This window comes from Hippoglossus hippoglossus, chromosome 15 (assembly GCF_009819705.1).
Source record: "Hippoglossus hippoglossus isolate fHipHip1 chromosome 15, fHipHip1.pri, whole genome shotgun sequence".
Classification (NCBI taxonomy): domain Eukaryota; kingdom Metazoa; phylum Chordata; class Actinopteri; order Pleuronectiformes; family Pleuronectidae; genus Hippoglossus; species Hippoglossus hippoglossus.
Window position 1 is genome coordinate 13,864,618 of NC_047165.1, and position 14,396 is coordinate 13,879,013.

Below are 14,396 nucleotides of genomic sequence, written 5' to 3' on the forward strand. Positions count from 1 at the left end.
CAAACAACGCTCATTAAGTGCATCTTCTGGGAGAGGATATGTCCCACCTCGGTTCATTTGAATAAATGAATGATTATCCACTCTACTAACCAACCTCCGTTATTAAATACAAACATGCACAATAGACCAAATCCAACCGCCGACGTCCGGTTCGTGGATAAAATCGCTCTTCCTCCTGAGCCACAGCTGCCTATTTTCAACAATATCCCAGGGAATAATGCATGGATCTTGATGGAGAGGGAATATTTAGGGAACTGCGCAATTTTTTTGCGTCTTGATTGAATATAAAGACTGCTGGGCCTTGGTGCTGGACGGTGGTATATGCTCTACTGTTTGTGATAGATTTTATTGAGCCCACAAATCAGTATGAATGTATATTTGCACATAACCACATATCCATATACAATATCCATTATTGCATAAATCTCTGGTTTTAAAACCAAATATAACAATTCCATCAAATACCCTCCAGCACCACAAGAGCCTGGGTTCAGCAAAAGGCAAATTAATAAATTAGTATGATATACTTCACTTGTATGATGTACATTCACACACTTGTTTTCATGGCTGATTCACTGTAATAAGCGTTGGCATGGAGACAGCAGGAAGGCATGTTCCGCATTAGCAAATGTTTGTCCTTGGTGTTATTCTCTCTAATAAATAACGCATGGTGATAAAGATTGCTGAAGTATATGTTCTACACGAAATGGCCGCGTTGTACTCTGTCCTTTCCTTTCTTCCAGGATAGACTCGACTTGTGAGGGATGAATCTTTGATGATGTGTTGTAGGTTCTTCCAACATCTTGCTATTAGACCGGCGCTACAGCGGTGAGCGAGCGGAGATGACAGACTTACCCTCAGGCGCATCGGCATCACAGATCCTCGTGGTGCCAATAGTAGAGTTCCCAGATGTAGGACCTGCTGAGGGCACCTGAAACACAAGAGGCACTTATCTGTTAAGCAAAGTAACAAACAGATTTAGCCTTGAGAAGAAGTAACATACACATCTCTGAAAATCTATAATACCACAACAATTCCCAACACTAACAACCTTTTACTCATAAATTATAAAATTACCATAACTTTTACAAAGTAATGGAAACATCTCCAGGACAGAATATGTTTTGCCATAGATAAATAGAATAAAACAACATAATTAAGATTATACAGATTAATATAAAGGATTTTCAACATAGCCACATGTAAGTATGATATAATTGAAAGTCATTTAAAGAGCTGCTTCACCTAGAGGAACTTTAAAGATTACTAAAGTCGATAAAAAGAGCTTAAGTTTAAGGTATTTAATATTCTCTACTATCCAGGGTACACTGGATATGCTTGGTTGGCATAAAAGGCACTGAGGGCAAATATATTCGGATACTGTGGGTGAAAAAGCAGCAGCTGATAAAGGAATAAAGTTACTACCCTGTAAGAACAATGTTCTTACCCCGTTGTCATGCAATGGCTTCAAAAAAGGCCCTTTTTCTTTCATTTAAAAACAGGATGTTTGAGCAGCAACATTGTGCTTCATTTTAATTATGTTGTTTATAGGATTTTTGAGACGAAGCATAGACACAAGGGTGCATCTAAACCACATGCACACACCCACACACAGAGAGGGAGCAGAGAAACATCAGATCACACAGGGGGTGGACTGTCAAAACCGCAGAACCACACAGTAATAGACACACAGTCTAATACGGATAGACAGAATCCATGAGGAAACAAGGGTCTAAAAGCAGCCGCTATCGGCCCTTAGAGACCACCGGTGCTGCCTACACCCTGCTGGACCAAAGTGGATTGAACCTACTATGACTGACCACTGCCATTGTTAGAGCCCCATCGTCAGAGCTATAGCCACACAAATACAAACAAAAACTGTTTTCCTCACCTGCACAAGATATTTCTGGCTGCCGTACATGACGTATTGCGGGGCTAAGCTGTAGATCATGTAGCTGGTGTGAAGGACGATCAAGAGGAGAATCATGCAGAGGAAGAGGAGAGCCTGAGGACGGGTTTTCTTTGGTCTTATTTTGTAGAGCTGGAAAATAAGAAAATGTTCAGGTTAATAATGTCAATGTTAATGGTGTGTTTGTAGTTTCATGCGAGTGTGGTATTTGCTTACCCTTATCCAGAAGAACCAGATGCCCATGTTGCGAATGCCAGCCATGGATGTGAGAACAAAGTACATGGTGATGACGGTGATCAGGATGTAATCCAGCGGGAAAACCTGTGAAAACAGGGACAGAGGTCAGCTACATGTCTCGCATGTATAAAAGCACATGCTATACAGTCACTGCTGCTCTCAGAGCCAGACACTCAGGCTGGCTGCCTCTCAAGGAAGCTTTGAGCTGCTAATGAGGAAGAGTCATCAACACCACTCGGTCAAGGCCAATTAACCTGGAGCACGTCTAAGCCGGACGCTGTGCACTGAACTCTGACACTGTCAAGACTGTTTAACACTAAAAACTGTATTTCCTAACCTTTTTCCTGTTAATCTGTAAAAAAAACCACTATTTACAGATGCTTCTCCAGACATAAAAGCACAGCGCGTGCAACATATAAATATTTAGTGATTATGTTCTATAAGTGAAACATTCTTATTCAACCTTCCACCTATATAGCATCCTATTCCTGGTATGGTGCACTTAATTCCTTAAATACCAAGGTCATACTTTTAAACACTGGCCTTAGACATTTAATCAATGCCACTATCTATGAAGCAATTCTTTAATGGTCTGAGCTGTCAGTCATTTCTTCCTCTAAAACGCTGCTGCAGAATACCAAGTTTTAAAGAGGATGTTCTGTTCTGTGTCCAGACCTGCCGCAATGACCTGGAGGAAAGGAGTAATGGTCGTGACGTCAGTCTGAACAGACAATTAAAATAAGGCTTAGGTCATTTGACACCACTGCTTATGTCAGTTTCCCAAATCCATGAGGTTGCACAAATAAATGGAATGCTTGGAAATGTTTGCGGCCCTTCTTATGACTTATTGCTAATTCATTTTTGGAGATATTAATATTAAAAGATAGAAACTGATACACAAAGGCTTGAAAAGTGGCTGCATTATTTTATTTTATTTCCAGAACAATTCATCAATAAATTGCATTTTATTAGTATGGTCCACATTCACTAATCACAATTTGCCTCATAGGGCTTAACGATATGAACAAGGTGTGAAATCTTATGGCAAATACACAGAATTTGATGAAATTTCGACGGTATCAACACTTAAAAGTTAAAAAAGTTAATATATGTTGGTCTAATTTGCCTCAATAACTCAATTCTAATAGTTTCCAAGCTCCACCAATGTTTTCTTTGGGTCTTGTTTTGAGAAGCAGAATTCTATAATTGTATTTTTTCCATTTATTTGTAATTTATAATATTTTATCATCTGTGAATGGTGGTGCATCATGCAGATATTGTATATAACATATAGAAGAATTGTTGAACTGTTTATTTCGTACCATACTTAGTCACTTTTCATGTATCGCACTACACCTTTACACCTTATATTTAATGTATTGCCAAATGTGGTTCACAGAGAATGTATGATGGAGGTTCATTGATTGTAAGAATGTATAACCTCTAGAAGAATTTTGTAATATCGATCAAATAGTAGTTGTTTGAAGTCATCATTTGTAGATTTCACCTGTACTGAGCTCCGACTCAGATCTGTGCTTACTGAGTTTATCGTGTTGGACTCGCTCTCAGCTCTACGCCCTCGGAACATTAAATTATTCTGCACTTCTTGAGAAATGAAACTTTGAGCATGGATTCGTGAAGGTATAATTTCCCCTTTGGCAAATGTGTCAACACTTGGCATTTTGTTAAATAGAAGCGGCGCCTATAGGGCTGTATTTAAAAGTGAGAAACCATTAAGTGACATTTAAGACAATACGAGTAGCTGTTTTTGTAGTTTAGATTTAGCTATTTCACAGTTCACCTGCACTGAACTGAAGCACATGCACTGCTCCGTTTAAGAATGGCCAAGAATAATGTTTTTAAATGAGGCTTCATTTAGGTTAATGATCATGGAAAAGAGAAAAATAGGGCTCTAAGCATATCTTAATTGAGGATAATCATCTTTTGGACATGAGAGATGAGGGTATACTCACGGGTTGTAGGGCGAGTAGAAGTTCATTCAGAGGATTGGTTAGGTTGGTGCCAAAGATGATGAACCCTGAGCTCATGCCAGCAGAGTGGAGAGCTTTATCCAAACTGAAACAAATTGAGATAGAAAAATCATTACTTGTAGATAATCTTAAAATTACACTGTCTGCCTTAAGAGATGTAGATTTTTAAGTGTTATAGGATGTGGCATGACTTACTTTGAAATGAATAGGGCAATGGTGAACAGCAGTGCGACCAGGATAAAGAAAATGCCCAACATTATCTGCAAAATAACAACAAAACAAATACATTATAATAAAAAACAGTATACCACAACCAGGAAATGCACCTATAGGGAATGAAACCCAGCAAAATTACAGGGTATATTTTCAAATGCATCCACTTGGTCATCCAATATAACCTTTCTGCCATGTCTCTTTTTTTCAAGGGGAGACCATATGGCCTGGCCAGCCGCAGTTTGGCTCTTTTGCCGAAGGTGACAGGGGGTAAGCAATGGTACAGCCCAGACAGAGTGGGGAGGCTGCAACCGGGGAGGGAAAAGGTTGATGGCAGCCAAGACGGCAAAAAAAGCCCATCATTTGCTCGTTTTCAAGGGGGCATTTAAACCTAAAATAACTGCTATCAGCTATAGCAGAGTAAAAAAGCAGGTGAACATGTAAATCTAAATGCAATTAAAATGAATTACATTGCTGTGATTTTTTGTTTAATGCCTTCAAAGAGTGATGAAACGCATGTTCGGACCCTGACAATTAATTACCAAGCTAATCACACATCTGAGCACGTCTCAGGATTGAAGAGTGATAAAAAAAAAACCTGAATATGAAAAATGAACAAAAAAGCCCATTTATTTTCTCACTCCTGCAAGCTTTGACTTCTGACACATCCTTATCAATAAAGCACTGAGAAAATTGGTGCTTTGTAAACCAATTAGATTTGATATAAACTTCCCTTGAAGTAATTTCTCAATGATTGTGGTAAATTACAATCAAAAACTGATGATCAACATTCATTTTTCGTATCATCTTAAGATGAACAACCATCTAAATTCTCTGATTAAACTGGCCTTATCTCTTCATCATGTTTGTTGCAGGGACACACTTAACACGGCTATCAAAACATGAACAAACAATTTTTTAACTAATGAAAAGGTGGGATCTATTTTCATATGAGAACAGCATTACTTATCCAGACGGCTCAGCTTAACAAACAGCTTTTTTTTTTAATGATACAATCAAAATACATGAACCATTTTGTGAGGGCCAAGACACTTTTTGTAGTTGTACATGCTCCTTCCTCTCTTGTTTGGTGAGTCATTTTCACCCACCGGCAGGCTTGATATAAAAAAAAAGGACAGAATATGTTTTGAGACACTGTGGTGTGACCGTTCCGGAGAAGTCACAATCATCTGGCTTATCACTCGACAACAGTGCACCGGGTATGCGGTATATAAATCTCCCAACTCATTACGGTTTAAATTCGAGTCTGGGGACTGCCATTAGTGCTAACCCCCTCAGTTAAAGACAAACTGTTACTGACATTGGTTTAAAATGTTTGTGCATCCCTGCGGTGCAGTAAAACGCTGGAAAACGAATAGCAGTGGTGAAACGTGAACTAAGAGAGTGACGTTGGGACTTGTCCTGTCAACATGGAAAACATGATTAGAAACCGTGAGACCTATTTTACTGTGGATCGCCTATGGCATGCTGTGTAGGAGAGGAAAGTAAGGACATATCAGTCGCATTCGATTCACATCAGCACAACGTAAATTCAATGTAAAAGATATAAGCTGAAGTTAAATATGAATAGCAGGGTGCAGAGTGCTGTTCTTGTCATGTTAGACTTGCTCTCAGCTCTGGTCCCTTGGAACAAGTAAATTATTCTGCAGGTATTGAAAAATGCAAAATGCTCTCGAGATTCATGCAGGTGGATTGTACATTTTTTACAAATGTATTTCATAGTATTCAGTAAAATATAAGTGGTGCCTGTAAAGTTGTAATTAAAAGCAACAAACCACGTATTTCTGTTAATGTGCTGTATGAGGCTGCATTTGGAGTTGAGATTTTACCACATGTTTTAATTGTATTGCCAGTGCATTTAGGGATAGCCAAGATTAAAGCTGTTAAATGACACTTCATTCAGGTTAATGACGATGGAAACAAAAAAAAAATATGGCTTTGAGCTTATCTCAACTGAGAGATAATCGTCTTTTCCACATGACTGATGAGATGAGACTCAGGCGTGCTTTTATGTCCACGTAAGCGCAATGCTACACCCAACGAACAAACCACAAAGAACTCAGATGTGCACAACGATTAGGTTGAAAATATGAATAGGAGAGTGTGGAGATTATTACAGTGAATCATTACAGCAGCGGGTTGGTCAGTCCCATCTCTCCTCTCATATCCATTCAACAGCTAAAGCAGGAAATGTATGAGGAGAAAAATAATAGCAGTCGGCAAGGTGCAAGGAGGTAAGATGCAAAAATAAGATACAGCAAATAGAGTATGTTGCCAAAGGCTGATCGAGTGCCTTTTTAAGTAGAGTTTCAATTTCAGAGATACTCTGGTTATTGTCTTAACAAAAAAAGGCTACTAAATATGATTGTTTTAGTTTTGACAATAATGTCAGCCATAATGATAGTCATAATCCTCATTACTGACAATGCTGATGATGCCAAACTGAGTGACTGAGTGGTTTGGGATAAGGATACAGGAAGCTGCAGTCATGGGCAGCCTTAAGGGATTTTGGATGTGATAATTTTTTCATGGAACGTGTGTGAAATATGTACGCATCCAATGAATTCCCAGGATGCATCTTTCCTACAATATTGATAGTTTAAGCTATGCAAACTACTGGCAAACATATATATTTGTACGGCTTTGTACTCCTGCTGGTTGTAAAAGATGCATTCCAGGTACTCATTATGAATCATTTTGAAAATCTTTCCTAAATGCTCAGAGGTGCATCGTCTCAAGATATTTGCAGGTGTTGGTACCAGGTGGCCCAGAGGTTGAATTGTTAATCGGTCTTAAACAAGTGATGTTATATCCCCTCCTTTCCCAAACCCTTTGGGCAAATTTGAATATGTAAACAACGTATATAATAACGTCCAGGTATCAGTTGCCCAACCTGAAAAAAGTAGAATCAAAGATAAGTTTGTGGTTGCTTTGGCTTATCTCTGGGGAACCATGAGATCCTTCCTGAGAAATGCGAGTCCGCCCCAGAGACTTCAGACTAAATTAGGTGAAGAGACAACCCGTGGGAGTCCTGTAAATATGCGGTTGTGTGAAGAACAACTGAAAGTAAATTTAGAGCAGTCCAGATAAGAACATGAGCACAAAGAAACTGTTTGGAAGATGACGAACAAAGCCATGATACTTGGCCAAATAAGAATTTTTCAAATTACACAATAATTAAGAGCGAAAACAGAAAAGGAAATGTAGGACAATCTGCCTCAGCTGAAAAATACAATAAAACAATAGCGTTAATCAAAACAAGGTCAGAAATAATAGTGTTTGTGAGATCACGTACACTATCCACACGTTTAAAGACATTGCGTTTGTATGCGGTGCCGTCCACATCGAAACATATGATTTACCTCTATGTATGGAAGCCAATTTCATAATGCATCCTCACCTTGAAAGGTCTGAGAGCACTGCCCACTTTAGTGCAGCAGTTCCTCTCTGCAATTTCCAGGTGTCTCCCCCTGCGCTGGAGAACCTGCAGCTTGCCCTCCAGCTCCTGCAGGTTCTGTCTGTCCCTTGAGGAAAGGGGACGTCCATCTGCACACTGACAACACAAACCCAAATCATTTACAATATGACATGCTATAATCTGAAATGTGCTATGTATATACCTTCAATCTCATAACAATACACTTATTTGCAAGTATTAAGAAAACGTAAACTTTAGCCATTCAACTATTAAAGCACACTCTAAATTGCACTTTAGTTTTCCTTAACAATAACTGTGTAGGTTATCTCTGAAAACCAGGTACGGCTGTGTAAATAAATATCTATGTGCAAGGGACAGAAGAGAGAAATGATGAATGAATGGGTTGTTCGTGTTCAACCTCACGTTTTCGCCGGCAACAAATAGCAACTGATAGATGCCTTCGCTTCTGTTTTACTTGTTTGTGCTGCCTGCATTTAAGAAGTTAGCTGATAAGGACAATGCTAACCATTCATAATTGCATGCAACGACAGAGCGGCTAGGCAGAGCGATAAGGAGGAGGAGGGACTGATCAGCTGGAGGCGATGCATGCGTACCTTTTCACTGAACGTGTGATTATACACTCACTGCAGTGTGTACTGAAGCACATAATAAGAAAGGGCAACATTTTTATAGATATAATTGTTGGTAATCTAATTATCTATAGCTGTTCACGTCTCTGATTTCTTCCATGGCGTGTGGATAATTTGCACTGTGTTTGTGTCATGTTGTGCCAGCACTTTGTGTGATCAGTTGAGACCAACCTTGGATTTCAGCTTCTCTATCTGATGCTCAACATCGTCAATGTCCTCTGTGTTCTCCAGGCGTTCATACACCACACTCCGGGTGCCTTTTATCAGATTCAAAGGCAGCACAGACATGCCGTACGCCTGAAAGACAGCGGAAGACTACCATTAAAATCACACGTCGTTGTCGGGAGTGGGACGGCACACGCGACACGTGCTTCCACCCACACGTACCCACCAGTCTGATGACAACAACATCCCAATGTGAAACCCATCAACAGTCAAATGAGGGTAAGCAAACACACATACAGCAAATCATATGGTTCCCGGCTGTGTCATTTCTGAGAGAGGAAAAAAAAAAGATTAAAATGGTGGAATCTATAATTGTGCTGAGGTTTATTGGTGAGTTTGCTGCAACCATTTTGTGTGGCTATCACTGCCCTATATCATCCTGATGCAATTTACAGCTTAACAGTGCCCCCATGTGTCGCACCATCCTCCATCCAGGATCTGGTGAGATTTTTACAAGGAGAAATTTAGGGAGAAAAAAATCTGGGTTAGAGGAGGGGGCATCAGAGTGTCCTCAGTGTCGAGTGACGTGAATTTCAATGAAAAGCACGACAACTTTTCTTTTCCACATACAATTATACACTGACATGCTGTGACAGAAGAGAGAGAGTAAGTAAGAGTAAATAATTAAAGGCACTTTCAACTATCAGTGGGATTCAATCTCCTGAAGGAATGTTTGAGCTATAATTAAAAACAAGGGGACATCTCTAATACGAGGAAACCGACCAATCAATACAAACGATAATAACAGCAACAGGCCAATGCTTTCTCGCCGTCCCTGTGCCGTCTCACATTTACCGGATTGGATGAGTGCCATTTTATGGGTTCATAATAAAACAAAGGGCCCCTCTGTGCAAAGACACTTTCAGCCCAGTCAAAAGATGCTGCCCCCTTTCTTCAATTTTTCAAGAGGGGGAAACGTCAGCGCCTATATTTTTCTAAAACAACTTTTACTAGTTTCTGAGTGTTAGGTAGTATTAAGAATGTCACATGGGATACTAAGTCCGGCCAGACTATTATTAGTCTCTGCTGTGGATCTCTGCTACGGGCGAATGTCGCCTCCTGCAATGAATCATGGAGCTCTTAAGGCCGGAGCATGTCCCGAATATCAAACACACTCATAAAAGGAAAACCTGCCCCAGATCCCAAGAGAAACACATCTACCTCTCAAATGTGCAACTACATGGGAGAAAAATAAAATAAAATAAAAACACACAGGTGCCCCTCAGCCGGAATGTATATTTTTAGCTCACACATCATAATGCATGCTCATTAAAGTTATTTTAAAACCCACTGTGGAAGGTAATAACCAGAAATAGCTTGGAGCAGAGTGAAAGGGAGTGTGTAGTGTGTGTGTAGGTTGAAGGAGGTGTTCCTGGTCAAAATCATTCAGAGTCATGTGACTTGTTAGTGGGATAGGGAGAACGAGGTGGACACAGGTCTCCTACACAAGCCTCGTCTTTGTTGCTCTTCCTACTCGTGATGGTGGAGCTAAAAGGGAGGAGGAAGATGATGTCTCCCCCACAGATTTACTGGTTAAAACTGAAGAAATGAGGGCAAACAATTGAAAACAATTAAAGGAAATACAGCATTAGATAAAATTAGAGCACAAATCTAAGAATATAAATGGTAACGATGAGAAAAATTACAAAAATCACAAAATGACTAAAAACAGTCGGCAAGATCAGAGGTGGATTCAAAGTAAATAAAAAGATGAAGGTGAATTCTCAGTCCTGGGAAATCACCTTTATACAAATGTGTCTTTAAGAGAGATTTAAAAGAGGACAAAGGCAGATTCATAGTCTCTGCATCTGCCAGTCTACTGGGGTCAGCTACAGTCCTTGAACGCCTGCATGTAACCTAAGATTTGTGACCAGGCTGACTGCGCATGCTCCAGTTACAATGTACTGTATCTGTACCTGATCCCGGGTCAGGGACCAAGTGTGACTAAGATAGTGTAGTTAACTACACTAATGTGAAATAACAATAAAATTAAACAAGACAAGGTCCACAAACCTTTGTCTTTCTGTGTGATTAGAGGTCTAAAGGGCCATGAAATATTTCTTTCTCTAAATTCTGTATAAGAGTTTTCTTCACTTTTAGAACTTCCATTTTTTTCAATGAACTCTAAAGTATTAAATAGGATGATGATTGACAATCCACGATCTGACATTTGATGAGATGGTTGCCAACTGCTGGCCCAGCCAATTTTAATGCAACTTTTCAGGCAGGGGAATAAAATGTTCAATTAATTGAAAATTCTGCTCGGGTATTTCACTAGTAATTTCCTAAATATGCATTTCACACTCAGAACTAAAAATGTAATAGAACGTAGCCTAAGCTCTGCACCCTCCAGCAGATTTATGTATGTTGGTAGATTTGCACATTTGAGCGGTTCCCCAGGCAGCATATGCCACCACTTGTCTCGTTCTGGTTATTTCTTTTACACGGTCAAGTCACATTTCAAGAGGCAGAAGAATAACTAGGCGGAAAAACATGATGAATGTGATATTAATGAGCCTTAGCCATACTTCTTCTTGATTATGTTCAGTTTATTTAATCAGCGGTGACAAGTGCACGATGGAATCTCAGCCATCTCAAAATAGCAATGGCATTGTAAACTATCCCTCTCCTCCACGGTTGACGTCGTTGAATCTCTGGTAAATTAGACACATTGTTCCATGAGCACGCTCCAGTCTATTGTGAATTAATTTGGTTCTTGTCTCACAGAGATTGGAACCTCACTCAAACATCTCGAGAACATGTTTGAGTGTGAGGTGGTAAATAAAACAAAAAAAAAGCAAGTCCAAAATTTAAGAGAGCTTGAAATCTCTATGGATTTAAAAAAGGGCCAGCTGTGACTGCTTGCTTGTTGAAGTCCTCCTTTTGTTCGACCACAAGCACACGGCTTTGTGGTCCCAAGTGGAAACACGAAAAACCTCCAACCAAGATTGTAAAAGTCTATCACTTTTAAGTCAAGCAACACATCCTGTGGGAAAACAGCCCACAGACCATCAACAGAGATGGATGCTCCATTGATTCCGGAGTTGATTGGCAGTTGATTTGGCATCCAAGTGATGTTTACTCTCTGACGCAAACAGCTGCTCTTTATTCCATCAGATATCAGGTGTTTTAATAAACATGTCAGAATGAGTTTCTGTCAATTGGTTGGTTCCTTGTTGTTTTCTCTTTTATCCAGGATTTTTAGACAGACTGAAGATGAATGATACTTTACTTTTGTCAAACTAAAAGATCACTGTCTCCTTTTTTGTGTTTTAATGTGTCTTTTTATATTTTTTATTCTAAGATCCTTTCATTAGAATTATTTTGGACAATTATGATGGATAGACAATAAGTTCTTTGTACCACAACATTAGTATAGTTAATCGTTTAATTTAGTCAAAAACGTCCAGATTATATTTAAGAGTCCGACCCCAAAAAAAGGTGAGGGGTGTTTAAAATTGAAAACCTATTAGATTAGTGAGGTATTTTATCCCCCTTTTCCACCAGGAGTAGAAGGGTTGCTACCTTAACTCTATTATTATAATGGAGGTCAGGATTGACAAAGTGGTGATTAAGGGGCCACTCTGAGGTGCCACACTCGTATTAAAATATTTAAGTATCTTTAAATACATTTAAATATTCCGTGTGGGAAAACCACAAAAGGGACACTATGGCACAGACATAGTGCAGGGCTCAGTCAGCTGACTCTGGGCTCCTGTTGAGGGGCTGTGGAAAAGCTGTGTATGCATGAGAAATAGTAAATGTTATACACTGTAAGCAGGAAAATAATAACACAGCCTCTCCAGACTGCTCTGTTACTGTCTGAAATCAATTTGTAACCTTTGTTAAAAAGCCTGACTGCTAACTTTTATAAATCTTTTCAAGGCCGACCACCTGTTCCCTGATTCAACTGTTGCCTGTCTCTACTGTATCTGCTTTTCCTCCTGATACTATGATGGTTTCTAACATGTCATCCACAGCGAAACAGGGCAGACGAGCAGATGTCTGCTTGACGTATACTGAAAAGCTTTCACCTGAAATATATTCTACTGAGTGGTGTCATTTCTGTAAACCAATAGACCTTGTGACTTTTGAAATAGGAAAAGCAGATGAAAAATAATAACCTTGATGGTGTCTCAGTTCCTGTATGAGTCCCAGTTCAAGACTGAACATCCACAATAATATCACATGGCATGCAGCCATCATTAATGTTATTAACTCTGCCTGTGCATTTCTTGCTTTGATGAGTAAAAATCTCTGTTATGAAAAGCCTTTGTTTTAGGTCATAACTAATGCAATGTCGGTCACAAATTGCTGGACCTCATTCTGTCTGCATGGAGTTTAAATAAAACTCTGTTGCTTGTTCCAGTCTGAGCAGGTTTTCAATAGTTTAGTGGAAATCTTTTCAAATTTAAACTAAGGGACATTGAATCTCTTTGTCTCTCTATGCAACTTATTCCACAGAGAAGGCTTTACGTTTTACACAGCTGCAGTGAAACCCAGTTCAGTCTCACCAAAGAAAGGTCAGGTGTCCCCCTCTGTCAACAAAGGGCAAGACAGAATAAATACCCATGTATGCTGATGAAATCCTGCTTTTATAGATAAATTAAATCAGCTAGAGGTTATTAAATCCATAGTTTTCATGTTACAGCACATTTGCAGTGTATTGATCACTATTACATAAAACCCCCAGTGCATTGCCAACTGGAAGATTTAGGAGAGCACTGATTCATGATAAGTATGACTACTTTATGATAAAGGCCTCCTATATTGCAGCAATATTATTTGTATAGTATTGCGCATCAAGAGCTTCAATAGAAAATTTGAAGTTGTATGACTCAGCATCCAACCTAGTTTTCTTCTCCTTCCCACGGCAACAAACTTCAGCGTCATCTGTGTTTGGATTTATCAAGGAGCTGTTCTATCTTGAAAACTGTCATGGGCTTTTAAGAAGTTTCAAGACAGTAGCGTATGGTGTAAATTGAGCGAATAAAAAAAGTTGGCTTTAAATAGTCTGTATGTGGAGAGGCTTAATGTGTGGAAACTGTTAAATAATGTGTCAGTGGCCAATGAAAAGCACTTTCTGCTCCTTCATGCCCTATGTTGATCCTGGCACCATATTACTTTGCATGAATAAAATGATTTTTATCTGTATTCGGTGGTCTAACTACTGCTTTATGACATATATTTTCGCAGGAGGTTGAGTGTGAATGAAACCTTTAAGGGTTCCTTTGAATGGACAGCAATTTGATCCAATTATCTACAAAAAAGAAATTCAACTGGCAGTCCAGTATTGAAAAAAAAAAAACTGCCATGGTTGACTAACCTGCTTCCCAGGCTGCCTCCTTCAGAGCAATCTTTAAGGTTTTGAAAGAAATTGTCACAAGTTTTATTCTTCTATAATTGCAGTAATTGTATTAAGCCGTCTGTGAGGTTAAAGGACAATGCCAGGAAAGTGGTAGAATAATCTTTTCATTTCTCATACTAATGTAAACGGAAATGCTTCACGAAAGAATGTACAAGGTCCATCTTTTGCACACTTATGAACCTGTTCTTATGAACTTAAACTTACATTTGACCACATGTGAAGAATACAGATACAGACACTTTAAGGGTATTATTTTGAAGCCTGTAATCGCCATAGAAAGAGTTACTGCCCTAATAATGTAAATTGTATGTAGATTGATCTTTAGTATTTAAGTATTAGAATAACTACAGACTAAACAGTTCTA

At 39.1% G+C, this 14,396-nt stretch overlaps 1 protein-coding gene across 1 annotated transcript in view; it reads right to left on the reverse strand.

Moving 5' to 3' along the window:
* The window catches only part of lmbrd1 (LMBR1 domain containing 1), a 50,847-nt gene that overhangs the window by 11,580 nt on the left and 24,871 nt on the right, over positions 1 to 14,396 (reverse strand). Inside the window, exons 8-14 of the mRNA XM_034608661.1 lie at positions 8,611 to 8,736; positions 7,772 to 7,924; positions 4,333 to 4,397; positions 4,120 to 4,222; positions 2,126 to 2,230; positions 1,892 to 2,041; positions 856 to 931 (exon numbers count right to left, since the gene is read on the reverse strand). Coding sequence (XP_034464552.1) covers positions 856 to 931; positions 1,892 to 2,041; positions 2,126 to 2,230; positions 4,120 to 4,222; positions 4,333 to 4,397; positions 7,772 to 7,924; positions 8,611 to 8,736 — 778 coding nt within the window. The remainder of the gene's footprint in view (positions 1 to 855; positions 932 to 1,891; positions 2,042 to 2,125; positions 2,231 to 4,119; positions 4,223 to 4,332; positions 4,398 to 7,771; positions 7,925 to 8,610; positions 8,737 to 14,396) is intronic.